Below are 19,103 nucleotides of genomic sequence, written 5' to 3'. Positions count from 1 at the left end.
CTTACAGCTGTTGGGGAGAAAACTGATGATAAATTATGAAATAAGCAGAATCATTTCAGAGCTTAAGTCCAGGAAGGGACATCAATGGTCATGTGGGAGTAACCTGTATTAGATACTGTGTCAGGGAAGGCTCGAGTGAAAGTGTTGATAAAGAAAATCAGCCATTATTGTCCAGGTGGAAATGTCCTAGTTCTCCCATTGGCAGCTTTCCTGCTGTTTCTGCCCAAGAAGTGCAGGTGCCTGGCCAGTGGAGGGGAAGGGAGGGAAGAAGAGTCCCTTTATGTTGGCCTTGGTGTGACAGCTGTCACCCTGTGCCCCTCAGGAGCTGGTTTGAGGGCCAAGGGCTGGCCGGGAAGCTACGGGCCATCCAGACGGTGTCCTGCCTCCTGCAGGGCCCATGTGATGCTGGCAACCGGGCCTTGGAGCTGAGCGGTGTCATGGAGAGTGTGATTGCTCTGTGTGCCTCTGAGCAGGAGGAGGAGCAGCTGGTGGCTGTGGAGGCTCTGATCCACGCAGCCGGCAAGGCTAAGCGGGCCTCATTCATCACTGCCAATGGTGTCTCGCTGCTGAAGGACCTATATAAGCGCAGCGAGAAGGACAGCATCCGCATCCGGGCGCTAGTGGTGAGACGGTGGGCCTGGGGTGGGTGGGCAGGCAGCCAGGCAGGGGTCCTGGTCCAGCCGGTGTTGCAGGGTGCAGCCCCAGCACACTCTAGATGAAAATAAGGAATACTGTAATTCCAAAAAAATTAGCCAGGCTTGGGTGCATGCCTATAGGTCCAGCTACTTGGGAGGCTGAGGCAGGAGGATCACTTGAGCTCAGGAGGTTGAGGCTGTAGTGAGTCACACATGTCACTGCACTCCTGCCTGGGCAACACAGCAAGACCCTCTCTAAAATAAATGAATGAATGAATGAGATTCTGGGCCTTCTTGTGGCGAGAGACATTGGCTTGGCTCCTCCCACCATGGGGCTTGAGGCTGTGCCTACAGGGGTCATGCAGTGTTCCTGGGAGCTGGTGGTTTGGGGGTTTGGGGACTACCTGGCTCTCCATGAGCCTGTTGTGGCTGTGCACACTGTGGAAGCTGGTCCTCCTCCCTGGGGCACTCAGTCCTGGATTTCTCCATCCCATGAGGATTTTGGCTGTGGCTGAAGCACCTGTCCTTTCCCCACACGCCTCTCAACTCCACCTGCAGAGGGCTTCTTTGTGCGACATGGAAGGAAACAGAGCCATTCTCAGTGTGGCCTGGGAAGGGGTGGGGCCCACGACTGTCCAGTGGCCAGCGCATCAGTGTCTGCAGATGCTGTGTCATGCGGCCACCCCAGTAGCTGATTTTGCTGCCACATGCTCTAGGTGGTGGTCTGGAGGGAGAGGGTGCTGATTTGTCTGTGTAGCCTCCAGGAGGCCATGACAGAGTGCCAGGGAGGGAGTCCAAGCCAGGTGTGGAGGAGCTCAGCTCCTGCCCCCTTCCCCAGAGGCCAACTGGTCTTGCCCTCTTCCTCCAGGGACTCTGTAAGCTGGGTTCAGCTGGAGGGACTGACTTCAGCATGAAGCAGTTTGCTGAAGGCTCCACTCTCAAACTGGCTAAGCAGTGTCGAAAGTGAGTCATCTGGCCTTGCTGTGGTTCCCCACCTGTGGGATAGATCTCAGGACACAAGGGTCTGGGTGGGGGTTGGGGCCTCCTCCCGTCCTGCCCTCTGGCTCAGGCAGGGGCTGCAGTCTGGATCCTGGTACGTGAACTGCTTCTGTACATTGAGGGGATGCCCAAACCCTTGCTTTTTCCCCCTTGGCCTTGGTGTACCCCTCCCTATCCCCAATCCTGAGGGTCATCCACTATCCTGCATGTCCCCAGGTGGCTGTGCAATGACCAGATCGACGCAGGCACTCGGCGCTGGGCAGTGGAGGGCCTGGCTTACCTGACCTTTGATGCTGACGTGAAGGAAGAGTTTGTGGAGGATGCGGCTGCTCTGAAAGCTCTGTTCCAGCTCAGCAGGGTAGCTCTGTGGTTCCTGCTGTCAGCCTGGGGACACTGTCTAGGATTACCAGGCTTTCTCGGCAGGGCTTGGCCAATGGGGTCTTTTGACCCCAGGGAGGAGGGCTGGTGGCTGAGTGGCTGCTCTGTGTGCTGTGGGCATGTTGGCCAGCACCAGTGGTGTTAGCAAGGACGTTCTTCTTGGAGGAGCTGGGGAGGTCAAGTTTGTAAGCTCCCAAAGTCTGGGGCCTGGGGAGTTTCCTGAATTCATCCTGTACCCAAGGGTCCCAGCTGAGGGTGGAATTGGGGGCCTGGGCCTGGGCAGCATTTGTCTGAGTACTGCTCTGCCCCGGGATGCCCATGTGAATGCCTCTGTGTCCTGGCAGTCTGAGGAGAGGTCAGTGCTCTTTGCGGTGGCCTCGGCGCTGGTGAACTGCACCAACAGCTACGACTACGAGGAGCCTGACCCCAAGATGGTGGAGCTGGCCAAGTATGCCAAGCAGCATGTGCCCGAGCAGCACCCCAAGGTGAGGGGCCGCCAGAAGGGCTGGAGGGTTCCCCACCATGGGGACCAGCTAACCCAGGGCATCCACAGCAGAACAACCTCCCTCTTTTTTTTTTTGAGACGGAGTCTCACTGTCTCCCAGGCTGGAGTGCAGTGACGCGATCTCGGCTCACTGCAAGCTCCGCCTCCTGGGTTCACACCATTCTCCTGCCTCAGCCTCCCGAGTAGCTGGGACTACAGGCACCCGCCACCACGCCCGGCTAATTTTTTGTATTTTTAGTAGAGACGGGGTTTCACCGTGTTAGCCAGGATGGTCTCGATCTCCTGACCTCGTGATCCGCCTGCTTCAGCCTCCCAAAGTGCTGGGATTACAGGCATAAGCCACCGCACCCGGCCAACAGCCTCCCTTTTAAGCCAGTTTGTTTCCCTTTGTCTGGCTGTTTTATTTCCCAGTTCCTCAACTGCTGCTGTGAGAAGGGTCCCCCTTTCTCTGTGAGTCAGCCCAGGCCCCTCTCCTAAGCTGCCTCCTCCCCCAGGACAAGCCGAGCTACGTGCGGGCTCGGGTGAAGAAGCTGCTGGCGGCGGGTGTGGTGTCGGCCATGGTGTGCATGGTGAAGACGGACAGCCCTGTGCTGACCAGTTCCTGCAGAGAGCTGCTCTCCAGGTGAGCCAGCCTTGGCGGCAGCCAACCTTTCCCAACTCCTGAGCCTCAGGGCCGCGGATGTGGCTCCAGAGGGTGCAGGTTCCAGTGCTGTGGGCCTCTTAGAGCGACGGGGGCTGCCTGCCTGGCTGCCGTCCTTGCTGACCCCAGGAGTGGAGCGTCTGCCTGCCAGAGTCCCAGAGCCGCCTGCCCACCACCGCCTTCTCCCCACAGGGTCTTCCTGGCTTTAGTGGAAGAGGTAGAGGACCGAGGCACTGTAGTTGCCCAGGGAGGCGGCAGGGTAAGCTGGTTTACACACCCCTTCCTGATGGCTGAGCCATCAGCCTATAAAACATGACTCAGCAGTTGCCACGCCAGAGCTGGGTGTTAGATGCGGGACAGAAAAATATTATTAATGGCCAGAGGAACATTGTCCCGCTGAGAGAGTGACGCGGAAGCGGGCAGGCTCCTTGGCCCCTCCACACTGGTGGCTGTGAAGGTCCTAGGCTCCACTGTTCCTTTGTCTCATTTACCTCCATGGCCCTGCTGCCCAGCACAATCCATGTCCAGCCCTTATTAGGTGTTTCAGGAAGTGTTTGGATGCAGAGGGTCTGCACAGGGAGTCAAGCCTGGAGAGAAGGAGGAGGGTGAGGGTGGCACAGTCAGGGCCGGGGAGCCTGATGGTTGGGGTCTTACACTCCCAGGCATGTCCTGAGCAGTGACGGGCTTGTTCCTACAGGCACTGATCCCGCTGGCCCTGGAAGGCACGGACGTGGGGCAGACAAAGGCAGCCCAGGCCCTTGCCAAGCTCACCATCACCTCCAACCCTGAGATGACCTTCCCTGGCGAGCGGGTGCGTGTCTTCCTGCCCCGGCCTTTCCACTCCCTCTGTCCTTGACGGCCTGTGGGCTGGGCTGTAGCTCCCCTTTAGGACCAGCAGGAAGTTTCAGCTTTGCCAAGGCCTGGGGCAGGGAGGACAGCCTGAGACAGCAGTACTCTCTTGGGGGTGGGCTCCTCCCTGCAGGGTTGGTGGGGCTTGTGGGGGCCGCGGCAAGTACCCCTGACAGGTGGGGTGCACATTGCAGATCTATGAGGTGGTCCGGCCCCTCGTCTCCCTGTTGCACCTTAACTGCTCAGGCCTGCAGAACTTCGAGGCGCTCATGGCCCTAACAAACCTGGCTGGGATCAGCGAGAGGCTCCGGTAAGGTCCCTTGGGATTGCGGGGCCTGGACCAGGCATTAGGATTTGGAATATCCCCCACAGCAGTTTACACATTGGGAAACACTCCTCGGTCATTGGCTTCTGTGAGCCTCACAGTGACTGCTCTGCATCATTAGAGAGGAGGAGACAGGCCGAGAGGCAGCACGGCACGGCAGACTCTAGAGTCAGACTGCCTCGCTTCCCTGATTGCAAATGGGTAACCTCAAGCAAGTTACTTAACTGCTCTGTCTCAGTTTCTCCCTCTGTGAAATGGGATGACTATAGTACCTACCTCATGGCATAGTGATGAGGAGAATACAATGAGAAAATACACTTAAAAGAACTTACTACATGGGTACCTGGCCCCTAGCATTGTGCCATATCAGCATATTTTATTTTTATTTTTATTTATTTATTTTTTTTGAGACGGAGTCTTGCTCTGTGACCCAGGCTAGAGGGCAGTGGCGCGATCTCAGCTCACTGCAACCTCTGCCTCCCAGGTTCAAGCGATTCTCCTGCCTCAGCCTCCTGAGTAGCTGGGATTATAGGTGTGTGCCACCGCGCCCAACTAATTTTTGTATTTTTGTAGAGATGGCATTTTACCATGTTGGTCAGGCTGGTCTAGATTTCCTGACCTCGTGATCCGCCCACCTCAGCCTCCCAAAGTGCTGGGATTACAGGCGTGAGCCACTGCGCCCGGCCAGCATGTTTTAGTTTTATTACTAACTGTGACTTTGAACATATTACTCATTACTTAGCCCGTTTCCTATTCTGCAAAACAGTAGTGATGATGATCACACTTGCACCTTTACTATAGGGCCATGGTGAGGATTAAGTAAGATGATCCAGGTGCCTGGTCAGGGTAAATACTCAAATGAGGCCGGGCGTGGTGGCTCACACCTGTAATCCCGGCAATTTGGGAGGATGAGGCAGGAGGATCACTGGAGCCCAGAAGTTCAGGCCAGCCTGAGCAATGTAGCAATACCTCGTCCCTATTTAAAAAAGAAATTAAAGAGAGTATCAGGAAGAATAGCTAATGGATGCTGGGCTTAATACCTGAGTGATGGGATGATCTGTGCAGTAAACCATGACGGCACATGGTTATCTATGTAACAAACCTGCATGTCCTGCACATGTACCCCTGAACTTAACAGTTGGAAAAAAAATTAGCAAGGTGTGGTGGCGTGCACCTGTAGTCCCAGCTACTCGAGAGGCTGAGGCAGGAGGATCACTTGAGCCTGGGGGGGTCAAGGCTACAGCAGTGAGCTGTGATCATGCCACTGTACTCCAGCCTGGGTGACAGAGTGAGATCCTGCCTCAAAAAAAACACAGAAACAAAACCCCTCAAATGTTAGGTGTTAGCCTCACCATCACCACCACCCTTGTCTTCTACATCCTAATTTTGAGCATTTTCCACAATCCTATGCTATTTCCTAGGCCTGGTTAGAAGGCTAAGAAGCACTGTAGTTCATACCTGGTGCAAGAGGGTCCTTGGACATTGCCAAGGGAAATCCTCAGCCCGGGACTTGATTGCATGAGGGTGTGGGTGCAGGGGTGGAGCGGATGTAGAAACTCTGATGATGCTGCCGGTGTTAGTCTGTTCTTGCATTGCTGTAAAGGAATACCTGAGACTGGGTAATTTATAAAGAAAAGAGATTTCATTGCTTCATGGCTCTACAGGCTGTATAAGCATGGCATCGGCATTTGCTCAGCTTCTGGGGAGGCCTCGGGAGAGCTTTTACTCATAGTAGAAGGCAAAGCAGGAGCAGGCACATCACATGGTGAAAGTAGGAGCAAGAGACAGTGGGGGGAGATGCCACACACTTTTTTTTTTTGAAATGGAGTCTCCCTCTGTTGCCCAGGCTGGAGTACAGTGGCGCAATCTTGGCTCACTGCAACCTCTACCTCCTGGGTTCAATTGATTCTCCTGCCTCAGCCTCCCTGAGTAGCTGGGACTACAGGTGCGCACCACCACGCCCAGCTAATTTTTTTTTTGTCTTTTTAGTAAAGACAAGATTTCACTATGTCGGCCAGGCTGGTCTCAAACTCTTGACCTCAAGTCATCTGCCTGCCTCGGCCTTCCAGAGTGCTGGGATTACAGGCGTGAGCCACCACGCCTGGCGGAGATGCCACACACATTTAAATAACCAGATCTCACGAGAACTTACTATCACGAGGACAGCACCAAGCCATGAGGCACCCATCCCATGACCCAGTCACCTCCCACCAGGCCCTACCTCCAACATTGGGGATTATACTTCAGCATGAGGGTTAGAAGGGAAAACATCCAAACCGTATCCCTGCTGCTTCCTCCTGTGGCCCTGCAGGCAGAAGATCCTGAAGGAGAAGGCTGTGCCCATGATAGAAGGCTACATGTTTGAGGAGCATGAGATGATCCGCCGGGCGGCCACAGAATGCATGTGTAACTTGGCCATGAGCAAGGAGGTGAGGGTTGGTCTGGGTGCTCATCACAGGCGGGGATGCAGAGGTACCTGTGCCCTGGCTGGGCTTTACACCCAACTGACTTGCTCCACTCCCCACATCTGGCCACAGGTGCAGGACCTGTTCGAAGCCCAGGGCAATGATCGACTGAAGCTGCTGGTGCTGTACAGTGGAGAGGATGATGAGCTGCTACAGCGGGCGGCTGCCGGGGGCTTGGCCATGCTTACCTCCATGCGGCCCACGCTCTGCAGCCGCATTCCCCAAGTGGTCAGTGCCTCTTCTCGGTAGGGGAGGAGGGACGGACCAGGAACTCCCAGCAGCAGCTGAAGGGGGCAGTCCTAGGGTGTGTGGATGTGTCCCTTGCCAAGGTTGAGCCTGTTGCCCGGGGGTCATATCTACCCTGTTTTTCTCACAGACCACACACTGGCTGGAGATCCTGCAGGCCCTGCTTCTGAGCTCCAACCAGGAGCTGCAGCACCGGGGTGCTGTGGTGGTGCTGAACATGGTGGAGGCCTCGAGGGAGATTGCCAGCACCCTGATGGAGAGCGAGATGATGGAGATCTTGTCAGTGCTAGCTAAGGGTGACCACAGCCCCGTCACAAGGGCTGCTGCAGCCTGCTTGGACAAAGCAGTGGAATATGGGCTTATCCAACCCAACCAAGATGGAGAGTGAGGGGGCTGTCCCTGGGCCCAAGGCTCATGCACACGCTACCTATTGTGGCACGGAGAGCAAGGACAGAAGCAGCTTTGGCTGGTGGTGGCTGGCATGCCCAATAGTCTTGCCCATCCTCGCTTGCTGCCCTAGGATGTCCTCTGTTCTGAGTCAGCGGCCACGTTCAGTCACACAGCCCTGCTTGGCCAGCACTGCCTGCAGCCTCACTCAGAGGGGCCCTTTTTCTGTACTACTGTAGTCAGCTGGGAATGGGGAAGGTGCATCCCAACACAGCCTGTGGATCCTGGGGCATCCGGAAGGGCGCACACATCAGCAGCCTCACCAGCTGTGAGCCTGGCCTGAGCCCGCTATCAGGCCTGCGCCTCCAATAAAAGTGTGTAGAACTCCACTGTGTGCCCTGTCCTTGGGCAGGGAGGGCTGCTGTGAGTGGGAGTCTCTGAGTGTGGGTGAGTATGGATGTGAGCTGGGCGTGGGTGAGTGTGCAACGGAGCTTCACAGTGGCAGAGCCACCTCCATGGAAGGAATCCCATGGATTCCCCAACCAGGGCCCACCGAGTTGCTTCTTTCCTACTGGAGGGACAAAGGGTAAGCCTAGGAAGCTAATCAATAAGAAACTCCCCAGGTGCGGTGCCTCAAGCTTGTAATCCCAGCACTTTGGGAGGCTGAGGCGGGTGCATCACTTGAAGTCAGGGGTTCGAGACCAGTCTGGGCAACATGGCAAAACTCTTTCTTAAAAATACCAAAAAAAAAATGAGCAGAGTGTGGTGGCATGCACCTGTAATCCCAGCTACTCAGTAGGCGGAGGTTGCAGTGAGCCCAGAGTGCAGCCTCCCAAAGTGTCGCCTGGGCGACAGAGCGAGACCCTATCTCAAAAAATATTAAACCATCCTAAGAAATAAATCGTTTAGGGTGCAGACTCCCATATGCTGGGCCTTCAGTACGTTTGTCTTTATATTGGGAGTCCTCTGTGGCCTCCGCCGAGGGCGCTGGGGTGGGGTTGGGGTTGGTGGCCAGCTGAGCCTCGTTGAAGGGCGGCTTGGGCCACGCCCACCACCCCAGCCTGTTTCGAGGAGGGCTAAGCCCAGCGTGAGGCTCATTGGCTCGACGGAGGCACGTGACGGGTCCTGAGCCAATCCGTGGAAGGTAAAAGCTGCTTCCTGTTTGGGCATGAGTCCGGCGTGTGTCTGGTTTTGAGCTGCAGCGATCCCGGGATTGGGGTGAGTGGCGGGGTTCGCCCGTCTTGGGCGTCACTCCTCGCCAAACCTTTAGCTCAGGTCTCAGTGAATGTCCTCTCGGTGGTTCTAATCCGAGCTCTAGACCCACGGGTTCCTGCAGGGGCGGGACCACCTGGCCCAACCTCTGCCTTGGTCCAACGCCCCCTGGGTTCCTCCAGGGCCTTGGTCCAACGCCCCTCGGAGGTTTCAGCGCATTTCACAGACCGGGCCGCAGGGCTCCGGCGTAGGCCTCGGGGGAGGTGAACAGGGCTGCGGCCGCCGCGCCCCGGGCGGCGACGTCACCGCCCTTGCAGGCGATTGGCCGCCTCGTACCGCGCGCCCTTCAAACCTTTTCTCCCCGTGGCTGTCGGCGCCCGCTGGGCGGGAGGCCTATTCGGAGGCGGCCGCTCTGCGCCTCGGCGTTTCCTCCAAGGCTGCCCACTAGAAGGACCTGCCGGAGAGGGTAGAGGGCATAGGGTCAAGATCAAGGTAAGAGGCCCCCTTGGGTTGGGAGAGGACAGGGAAGGGGTTAGGAGCCCAGGAACTGGGGTCTCAGGAGAGACCCAAGATCTGACTTCAGAGGCCTGAAAATGCCTGTGCAATTCTGCTTCAGCCCGGGTGCAGCGGCTCACGCCTGTAATCCCAACACTTTGGGAGGCCGAGGCGGGCGGATCACTCGAGCCCAGGAATTCGAGACCAGCCTGGGCAGCATAGCGAGACCCCTGTCTCTATTATATTAAAAAACAAAAAACAAACAAAAAAAAACCAAAACCCGCTCCAGCCGAATCTGCTTGAAGTTGGCGTTGCTGTTGTAACCACCAGACTGTGTTTGTCTCCCCATTTAAGGGTTAGCTCCTTGGGAGCAGACAGCTGTCCTCACTGGCACAGAGGGGGAGCGCTCAGTAAATGCTTGCTGGACGAATAAATGACTAGATAAGGTACAGTTGAAATTGTGTCTGTATAAGTTTCTCAAAACCAGTAAGATATCCAGGGAAAAATTTTTTGTCAGCGCTAAATACTGGATTCAATAAGCTAATAGTGTATGTTTATCATGGCATGTACTCACACCGAACCCTTTATTTGCATTTATTACAAACAATTCTGTGAGGTAGATGCAAACAGCACCGCCCCCACCTCCCTTTGTAAACTGAAGAAATGCAGCTGGGCTCAGGTTAATTGGCTAAGGTCACAAGGCCCTGCTGAGTTGCAGAGGCACTGCCTCCCAAACGCTCTTCTGCGTTCCACTGTGGGGTGAGGGGCAGAGCACTGTGTGTGGAGTTGGTGGGACCTGATTTCAGCCCTCTGTCTCCCTCTCTCTAGCCGTATGAGTGTGTAAGGGTTACTTTCGGAATCTCCTCTGTAAAACGACCATTTTGGTCCCCAGGATTACATGGGATAAAGTGCCGGATGCTGGGAAGCTGCGGGACGGGGTGGAGGTGTCGGGGGCGCTCGGATCCTAGTCCAATGCCTAAAGGACAGGTCACTTTGTACCCACTTTGTGGCCCGCTGAGCTTGAGCCAAAAGGGAGGACAGGGAAAGTGCCTCACTCTAAATATTTGAGAATCTTTGTAAATCCGGTAGGGCATTAGCCAGGGCGCCTGCTCAGCGAGCCTTCGTGGCACGGACTCTGCCTTTGTGCTTTGTGATCAGGAGAATGATAGTTTCCCCATTTTACAGATAAGGCAGCTCCAGTCCCTGGAAGGCCAGAGACTTGCCAGTGTCCCACTAGCGGGCTCTTTACAAGAATCTCCCCGGGCCCGCCGCAGCCAGGTGGCGGCCGGCAGAGGGCGCTGCTGGGGCATGGCGGAGGAGCGGCCGGGGGCCTGGTTCGGCTTCGGTTTCTGCGGCTTCGGGCAGGAGCTGGGCTCCGGACGCGGGCGCCAGGTGCACAGCCCCAGTCCGCTGCGGGCGGGCGTCGACATCTGCCGCGTGAGCGCGAGCTGGAGCTACACCGCTTTCGTGACCCGTGAGCACTCCCCGCCCCCGTCCCCACTTATTCCAGCCGCGCTCCACAGTCGCCTCCCCGCACCGCTGTGGCAAATCCAGGGTGTCTCCCCCGTTCAGGCCGCCAGCCCCACATTCTGGGTTGGTCCCCAATTCGGCCCCTTCCCAGGAACACCCCCACCCCCCCGCCGCCTCCATTCTGGCCACCCTGCTCCAATCTAGACCAGCCCCCAGCGCCGCCCCAAATTCTACGCCCTCGGTGCGTGTCCCTTCCCCTCTCTAGCCCGCTCTCCGCCCCGCAGGTGGAGGCCGCGTGGAGCTGTCGGGCTCAGCCAGCGGCGCGGCGGGCGGCTGCAAGGACGCGTGGGCCTCTGAGGGGCTCCTCGTGGTGCTGCGCGCCGGGCCGGGACCGGAGGCGTTACTGCAGGTCTGGGCGCCCGAATCGGCGCTGCGTGGGGAGCCCTTGTGGGCCCAGAATGTGGTGCCCGAGGCCGAAGGGGAATCCGATCCGGGCAGTGAGGCCCAGGCTGGGAGGCTACCCCTGCTGCCCTGCGCCCGTGCCTACGTGAGCCCGCGGGCGCCCTTCTACCGGCCTCTGGCTCCGGAGCTGCGGGCACGCCAGCTGGAGCTGGGCGTCGAGCACGCGTTGCTGCTGGACGCGGCTGGCCGGGTGTTCTCCTGGGGCGGGGGCAGGTGAGCGGGGGCGGGGGCAGGTCAGGGCTGGTGATTGGAGAAGCAAGCGGAGCGGGACCCCTTAATGCGACTGTAGCTGACGAGGGTCTCCCTTGCTCAGGCATGGACAGCTGGGCCATGGGACCCTGGAGGCAGAGCTGGAGCCACGGCTGTTGGAGGCGTTGCAGGGCCTAGTCATGGCTGAGGTGGCCGCGGGGGGCTGGCATTCTGTGTGTGTGAGTGGTGAGTGACTTAGTGCTTCTCCAGCCGAGCTCATGATCTTGTGCAAACCTTCCTCCTTGTTTTCCAGTTTGGGTGGGGCCCTACCCTGGCCTCCTTCCAAATTCATCCATCCATCGCCCAGTCAGTTATGACTCCTAAATGCCTGTCACCTTCGGCCTCCTCTGCCTGCACCATGGCCCACTCACGCCTGGACTCTGGCATTTGTTCCTAGCTTCTGTGTTACTGGTCTCACTGCCCCTCCCCTCCTCTCCCCACCTGCTCCCAGCCAGGACTGTCTCTTAACAGTGCTCCCGAGGGAATATGGAGTGTGAGGGGAGCCGAGCCAGGGAGAACGGAGAAAGGCTGCAGTTGCCTAGGGGGCCATGACGTGTGGCACAGGGTGGACACGGGTGCCCACCAGGCACCAGGATGGTGATGAGTGTGTCCCTGTGGTGGTGCCACAGCTGGCCAGAGTGAGGAGTTTCACTTGGTGATCCAGGTGTAGCTCCTTCCTAGGCTGTTAGAGCCCATGCAGAGAGGGTGAGGCTGGGAACAGATGATCTTTGTCTGTGTCTGGGGCTGTCATTCTGGCTGCTACTTAGATCACCTGGAAGCTTACAAAATTACCAATGCCAGGGGGCCGGGTGTAGTGGCTCATGCCTGTAATCCCAGCACTTTGGGAGGCTGAGGTGAGTGGATCACAAGGTCAGGAGTTCGAGATCAGCCTGACCAACATGGTGAAACCCCGTCTCTAAAAAAAATACAAAAATTAGCTGGGCGCAGTGGTGCGCGCCTGTAGTCCTGGCTACTTGGCAGGCTGAGGCAGGAGAATCATTTGAACCCGAGAAGCAGAGGTTACGTGAGCCGAGATCGCGCCACTGCACTCCAGCCTGGGCGACAGAGTGAGACTCAGTCTCAAAAAAAAAAAAAAAGCTACCAATGCCTTCCCCCGCACCATATTCTCATGGAATGGGCCTGGACTGGTTACCAAGCCAGGAAACCCTGGGCTGAGCCTGGCCAACATGGCAAAACCTCATCTTTGTACAAAAAAATATAAAAATGAGCTGGGCGTGGTGACTCGTGCCTGTGGTCCCAGCTACTCGGGAGGTTGAGGCTGGAGGATCACTTGAGCTGTGAGTGGAGGTTGCAGTGAGCCAAGATGACACCACTGCACTCTGCACTCCAGTCTGGGTGACAGAGTGAGACTCTGTCTAAAAAAAAAAAAAAAAACAACCCTGGGCTGGAGAGAAGACACCAGAGGGCTGGAAACAGCCCAGTGGGACACCCTGCACTCAAGGTCCAGAAGAAGTTTGAGGCCTTAAGTTTAGTGTAGAGGTTGAAGCATGGACACATCCCACCAGACTTCCTAGTTTCAGATCATTGCTCGGGCCCTGGGACCTTGGGCCTGGTACTTAACCCTTCTGTGCCTCCGTTGTGAATAAAATAGGGATCCTGCGTAAATGGTGATATTGTCATAAAACCACCTGTAGGGCTATTGTGAGAATTAAGTGATTATATTTGAAAAGCATGGGAAACATCAGCATGGATTAAGCACTTCATAAAATCAGCTATTGTTAGAAATTTTTAGTATCAGGTGGCTGTTCCAACCAGAAAGCTCTAGTGCTGTGGGATGCCAGGAAGGGGAGAGCTGCACGTGGCTTTCAACAGGACCAGCTGTGGGTGCAGTTGAAAAAGGGGCACAGGCCGGCCCGGTGGTTGTTTTATTTATTTATTTAGAGACAGGGATTTTGCCATATTGCTGAGGCTAGTCTCAAACTTTTGAGCTCAAAGCTCAGCCTCCCAAAGTGCTGGATTACAGGCATGAACCAACGCACGTGGCCCCGGCCCAGTGGTTTTGAAAGGGAGACCGCTGCGGCACTTCTAGGGATACATTTCTGAAATGAGGGGCCATTTGGCAGCATAAGAATGGAAGTGGAAGGTCCAGTAAGGGACTTAAAGGATGATCTGAAGGCACTGAGGGGATGGGAACCTAAGACAAGCCCCTGGGGCCTGAGGGGAAGCACCTTGGCCTGGAGTGTTACCTTGGGCAGGGCAGGCTTTAGTTGTCCCCAGGAGCCGATGGGATGGGGAGGAGAGTTTGGGTGGATGCAGAGGCTTCACAGTCTGTTTCATGTGTCCCCTTGATCTCTTTCAGAGACTGGGGATATTTATATCTGGGGCTGGAATGAATCAGGGCAGCTGGCCCTGCCCACCAGGAACCTGGCAGAGGATGGAGAGACTGTCGCAAGGGAAGGTGAGGGTCAACTCGGCTCCCACAGCCATCTCCCCAGGATGTGGCTGTCATTCCTAACTCCTGGCTGGATGCTGGCCTCAGAGCTACACTGCTCAGATGCAGCATGTGAGCCCCTTACAGGAGGGAGCATTGGCAAGGCTGATGCTGGTCTTGGCACAGCACACTTGTGCACTAGTGCCAACCCCGCCTGAAGAATGTAGGGGTTGGGAGCACCAGCTTTGGAGCTAGACAGTTGTGTACCTCTGCTGTTGTGGCAGTAAAGTGACTGCATGAATAAGGTTTAGCTCAGGGCTTGGTCAGTGTTCACATCATTATCATTCTGAAGCCACAGAACTGAATGAAGATGGTTCTCAGGTGAAGAGAACGGGCGGGGCTGAGGATGGAGCCCCTGCCCCCTTCATAGCTGTCCAGCCCTTCCCAGCATTACTGGATCTCCCCTTGGGCTCAGATGCAGTCAAGGCCAGCTGTGGATCCCGGCACACAGCTGTGGTGACACGTGAGTGGGGCTGGGAGGCTGGTTCAGGATGGAGCAGGAAGGCACTCCGCTCCACTCGAGCTGGTGCCTACGGAAGGGGGTGTGGTCGACGGAAAAAATTCTGTCTTAAGGCTTCTGTGGCTCATACAGAGCAGCTACCTTGCTCAGTGGATAAGCCCCACCCCCCGTGTTGTTTCACAGTAGTTCCCCAGCCTGTCAGGCCCAGAAGATTCTTCCTTCTGGTGGGAGGCTGATGCTTTCTGTCCTCCCTGCACGGCCACAGACACATTCCCTGCCCGCCGTCGCCTCTGACAGCAGGGACTGTCCAGTCCGGCATGGAAGACTGCGGCGCTCGGTAGCGTGGCACACAGGAAGATCTGCCACTTTTTCCCTCGGGATCCTCTGCCGTGCCACGTGTGATCAGCCAGTTGTTAAGAGAACATGTTGTTCCACGCCAGGCAGATCTCGTGAGGGTTGTAATATGCAGCTGTGGGCTGTGCCAAGCCGGGCTGGACAGATGCCTTGCCAAAGAACGGTAGTGACAACTATCGATTGTCCTTTTGCTTTCAGGAACAGGGGAGCTCTACACCTGGGGCTGGGGTAAGTAAAAGGATTGTTTTTGTGACCCTGAAACCGAGGAGAAGAAAGACCTGGGAGTATAGGGCAGGTGACAAAGCCACCAAGACTAGAGGAAGCAGGGGCCTCGGCCAGGTCACTGAGAGGAACAGGACTGCTCCCACCCTGGGGTTAGAACAGACATAGGCACACTCAGTCCGAGACCAGACAGGGGAGACATGGAGAGGATACCGGTACCACCCGCCTACCTCTCTGAAAGACTGTCTTAAGGGAGTATCCAGCCAGCATTTACAAAGCAGCTTTTTGTGGATGTGACACTGGGTGGAGAAAAAGATTTGATGGAAGTGTGTGCTCCGAACATCTTAGCTTGGGTAGCAGGGAAGTCTGGAGGAGCCTCTTGCCTGGAGTGGCTGGCTGCCACTAGCCTCTTGGGGATCCCCAAGGTTGCCTGGCTCTGGGTCTCTTGGATTCACTGAGCAGTGGGGCATACTCCCAGCCCTTCATTTGATAGTCTGGGCCCCTTCCTGGAGGGAAAGAGGCAGCAAGACCCAGTGGAGACAATGGCAAAGGGGCTGATTTCACTTTAGGTAAATATGGACAGCTGGGCCACGAGGACACCACCAGCTTGGATCGGCCCCGCCGTGTGGAATACTTTGTAGATAAGCAACTCCAAGTAAAGACTGTCACCTGTGGGCCCTGGAACACCTACGTGTATGCTCTGGAGAAAGCGAAGAGCTGACGTGTGTATGTATATGTATATACAACACCTGTGAAACCCCCATTCAGGTCAAGGAAAACCATTGCCTGCACCCCAAGGGCCCCGTATTTGCTCCTCCCCATCACAGCCCTGCCCTCCACCCTCAAGCCCGGTCCTAAACTTGGCTGCACTTTAGAAACAGCTGGAGAGCATTGAAAACTCTGCTGCCTAAGGTCAGCATCAATGAAATCAATGAAACAATGAAATCAGAGCCTCTAGGTGTGTGGCCTGGATAGTGGTAGATTCAAAGCTCCGCCCACCTCACCCCAGGTACATTTGATGTGCAGCTGAGATTGGGGCACATTCCAGGTCATCTTCCTTTGTCAGTCACTTCCCTGCTTTCGTTTGAATTTTACCATGCTTGTATGCAGCCTTATACAACATAGTTGTGTTTGCTTTTGAGTGTTAGGTAAATGGAATCCTGTATATGTGCTTTTGTGTCGTTTTTGTCACTCAGCATTGTGTGATCCATCCTTGTTGGGTCCTGGAGTTCATTCATTTTTAATGCTATATGGTGTTCTGTTGTATGAATAACACCTCAAGTGATACAGCCTTGTTGATGGTCATTTTTATTGTTTCTGATTTTGGTCATTCCACATAATACTTTGAGCAGTCTTCTGCACATGTGCACAAGTTCCTTTGCAGAACATCGAGTTGAATTGCTAAGTCAAGAGATACCTTTAATTTTACTAGATAACTGTTGCCCCCAGCAGGGTGGGGTCTACTGTGGCTGAAACGTCAGGTAGATGCACACTGGTTTTAATTTGCATTTCCCCTGGATACCGATGAGGTTGAGTAGCTTTTGTGTTTTGGATGGCTGGGCATGGTGGCTCACACCTGTAGTCCCAGCACTTTGGGAGGTTAAGCAGGGAGATTGCTTGAGGCGAAGAGTTCATATGTTTATTGGCCACTTGGAGTTTTTCCGTTGTGAAGTGCCTGTTCAAGTTTTCTGGCCTTTTAAAATGTTCTGTATTTTCCTTAGTCATTTTTCTTTTGGATATTTCAGATACAAGTCTTTTGGGAGTTAGTATTCAGAGTATCTTCTGCTACAATGTAGTTTGTTTCAGTCTCTCTTGGTATTACCAATTTTAATACTTAGGTGATGTTTACTCCGTGCCAGGTAAGGCTCAAAGTGCTTCACAAGTATCAACTTATTTTGATAAAATAAGCTTATCAGTAGTTTTCTTTATGGTTAAATTGTATTTGTGCATGTGTGTGTGTGTGTGTGTGGTTTAGCAAATGTTTCCCACCCATGGGGTCTTTTTTTTCTTTTTTATTGTGGTAAAATATACTGAACATAAAATTTATGTTCAATAAAAAACAGAAAAATTGTTTTTAACCATTTTTAAGTACATAGTTCAGTGACATTATATGCATTCACTGTTGTGCAACTGTCACCCCTATGCATTTCCAGAACTTTTTCATCATTCCGTGCTGAAACTCTGCGCATTAAACACTTAACTCGCCACTCTCCCCTTCCCCCGCCCCTGGCAACCACAGTTCTAACCTTGTTTCTATGACTACTGTAGTGCCTCATGTAAGTGAAATCCCATAGTATTTGTCTTTTCATGACTAGCTTATTTCACTTAGCAGCATGTCCTCCAAGTTCATCCATGATGTAGCTTACGTATCTAGACTTCCTGCCTTTTAAAGGCTAAGATTCTGTTGTATGTATACACTGCATTTTATTCATCCGTGCATTGGTGGATATTTGAGTTGTTTGCTACAGTGAATAATGCTGCTGTGAACATGAGTGTACAACTCTCGCGTCTCTGCTTTCAGTTCTTTTGGATATATACCCAGAGTGGAATTGCTTGTGTGGTAATTCTAATTTTTTTTGAGGAACTGCCCTACTGTTTCCCACAGAGGCTGCATCATTTTACATTCGCACTGGAAGTGCACACGAATCCTAATTTCTCCACATCTGCGTCCACACTTGTTTTCTATTTCTTGGTTAACAGCCATCCTAATTAATGGGTGTGAAGTGGTATTTCATGGTTTTTTTGTTTTTTTTTTTTTTTGGACAGAGTCTCTTTGTTGTCCAGGCTGGAGTACAGCCTCCACCTCCTGGGCTTAAGCCATCCTCCCGGGTAGCTGGGGCTACAGGCACATGCGACCACATCTGGCTAGTTTTTTGTATTTTTAGTAGAGATGGGGTTGTGCCATGTTGCCCAGGCTGGTCTCGAACTGCTGGGCTCAAGCGATCCACATGCCTTAGCCTCCCAAAGTACTAGGATTATAGGCATGAGCCATCGTGCCCGGCCAAGCCATTTTTTAAAATGGACAAAAGTCAACAAAGATGACAGAAGGATAGCAAATAAGCATATGAAAAGACACTCTACATCATTAGTCATTAGGGAGTTGTAAATGAAAACCATAGTGAGACACCACTTCATACACAGAATAACTAGAATTATATAAAGGCTGAACATACCAACTGTTGAAGATCTGGAGAAACTGGAACCTTCATACATTACTGGTAGGAATGTAAAATGGTACAACTGCTTTGGAAAACAGTTTGGCATTTCTTTTCTTTTCTTTTTTTTGAGATGGAGTCTTGCTCTGTTGCCCAGGTTAGAGTGCAGTGGTGCAATCTCAGCTCACTGCAACCTCCGCCTCCCGAGTTCAAGCAATTCTCCTTCCTCAGCCTCCTGAATAGCTGAGATTACAGGTGTGCACCACCACACACAGCTAATTTTTGTATTTTTAGTAGAGACGGGGTTTCACCATGTTGGCCAGGCTGGTCTCGAACACCTGACCTCATGATCTGCCCACCTTAGCCTCCCAAAGTGCTGGGATTACAGGCGTGAGCCACCGTGCCCGGCCCAGTTTGGCATTTCTTAGAAAGTTAAGTGTACACCTACCATAGATGTGATCCAGCCACTTCACTCCTAGGTATTCAGAAAAAAATATATATCCATACAAAGACTTGTACATAAATGTTTATAACAGCCTTATTTTTAATAGCCAAAAACTGGAGAAAAGCCAAATGTGAAAAATAAACCTGACAGGCAAATAAACTGGTATATCGACATCATGGAATACTAAGCAAAAAAAAAAAAAAAAACTATGGATATAAGCAATGATATGGGTAAATCTCAAAGTAGTGAAAGAGCCAGACCAAAAAAGTATATATTGTATGATTCTACTTACATTGAACTGTAGAAAACGCAAACTGATCTGTAGTAACAAAGAAATCGGTGGGCCGGGTATGGTGGCTCACGCTTGTAATCCTAGCACTTTGGGAGGCTGAGGTGGGCAGATCATGAGGTCAGGAGATCGAGATCATCCTGGCTAATACAGTGAAACCCTGTCTGTACTAAAAATACAAAATTTACCGGGCGTGGTGGCACGCGCCTGCAGTCCCAGCTATGCAGGAGGCTGAGGCAGGAGAATCCCTTGAACCTGGGAGGCAGAGGTTGCAGTGAGCTGAGATTGCGCCACTGCACTCTAGCCTGGCAAGAGCGAGACTCCATCTCAAAAAAAAAGAAGTCAGTGGTTGCTAGGCAGGGTGAGGCTGGGAAAGTGGGAAGGAGGAATGAGAAGGGGGTGGGAGGAA

At 53.8% G+C, this 19,103-nt stretch overlaps 2 protein-coding genes across 9 annotated transcripts in view; both read left to right on the top strand.

Moving 5' to 3' along the window:
* LOC116463654 (protein unc-45 homolog A-like) overlaps positions 1-7,818 on the top strand; it is a 24,398-nt gene extending 16,580 nt beyond the window's left edge. For 2 of the 4 annotated variants that reach the window (XM_032146850.2, XM_032146849.2), the window contains exons 13-23: positions 323-623; positions 1,504-1,598; positions 1,851-1,992; positions 2,357-2,497; positions 3,012-3,139; positions 3,350-3,416; positions 3,855-3,968; positions 4,201-4,316; positions 6,643-6,760; positions 6,869-7,024; positions 7,173-7,818. In XM_032146850.2, coding sequence (XP_032002741.1) covers positions 323-623; positions 1,504-1,598; positions 1,851-1,992; positions 2,357-2,497; positions 3,012-3,139; positions 3,350-3,416; positions 3,855-3,968; positions 4,201-4,316; positions 6,643-6,760; positions 6,869-7,024; positions 7,173-7,430 — 1,636 coding nt within the window. In that variant the 3' untranslated portion in view covers positions 7,431-7,818. The remainder of the gene's footprint in view (positions 1-322; positions 624-1,503; positions 1,599-1,850; positions 1,993-2,356; positions 2,498-3,011; positions 3,140-3,349; positions 3,417-3,854; positions 3,969-4,200; positions 4,317-6,642; positions 6,761-6,868; positions 7,025-7,172) is intronic. The other 2 variants (XM_058434784.1, XM_058434783.1) reach the window with 1 other exon arrangement.
* A 764-nt stretch (positions 7,819-8,582) lies between these two features.
* Positions 8,583-19,103, top strand: part of LOC116463652 (RCC1 domain-containing protein 1-like) — a 34,226-nt gene continuing 23,705 nt past the window's right edge. Inside the window, exons 1-9 of one of the 5 annotated variants that reach the window (XM_032146844.2) lie at positions 8,597-8,647; positions 9,491-9,582; positions 10,322-10,610; positions 10,891-11,281; positions 11,382-11,503; positions 13,638-13,736; positions 14,062-14,232; positions 14,782-14,811; positions 15,375-17,268. In XM_032146844.2, coding sequence (XP_032002735.1) covers positions 10,445-10,610; positions 10,891-11,281; positions 11,382-11,503; positions 13,638-13,736; positions 14,062-14,232; positions 14,782-14,811; positions 15,375-15,526 — 1,131 coding nt within the window. In that variant the 5' untranslated portion in view covers positions 8,597-8,647; positions 9,491-9,582; positions 10,322-10,444 and the 3' untranslated portion in view covers positions 15,527-17,268. Of the gene's footprint in view, positions 8,648-9,018; positions 9,134-9,490; positions 9,583-10,321; positions 10,611-10,890; positions 11,282-11,381; positions 11,504-13,637; positions 13,737-14,061; positions 14,233-14,781; positions 14,812-15,374; positions 17,269-19,103 lie in introns of those variants that run through there. The other 4 variants (XM_058434781.1, XM_032146845.2, XM_032146846.2 and 1 more) reach the window with 4 other exon arrangements.

The sequence above is a fragment of the Hylobates moloch genome, unplaced genomic scaffold (assembly GCF_009828535.3).
Source record: "Hylobates moloch isolate HMO894 unplaced genomic scaffold, HMol_V3 SCAFFOLD_47, whole genome shotgun sequence".
Classification (NCBI taxonomy): Eukaryota; Metazoa; Chordata; class Mammalia; order Primates; family Hylobatidae; genus Hylobates; species Hylobates moloch.
This window is presented reverse-complemented; position numbering and strand designations above follow the sequence as displayed.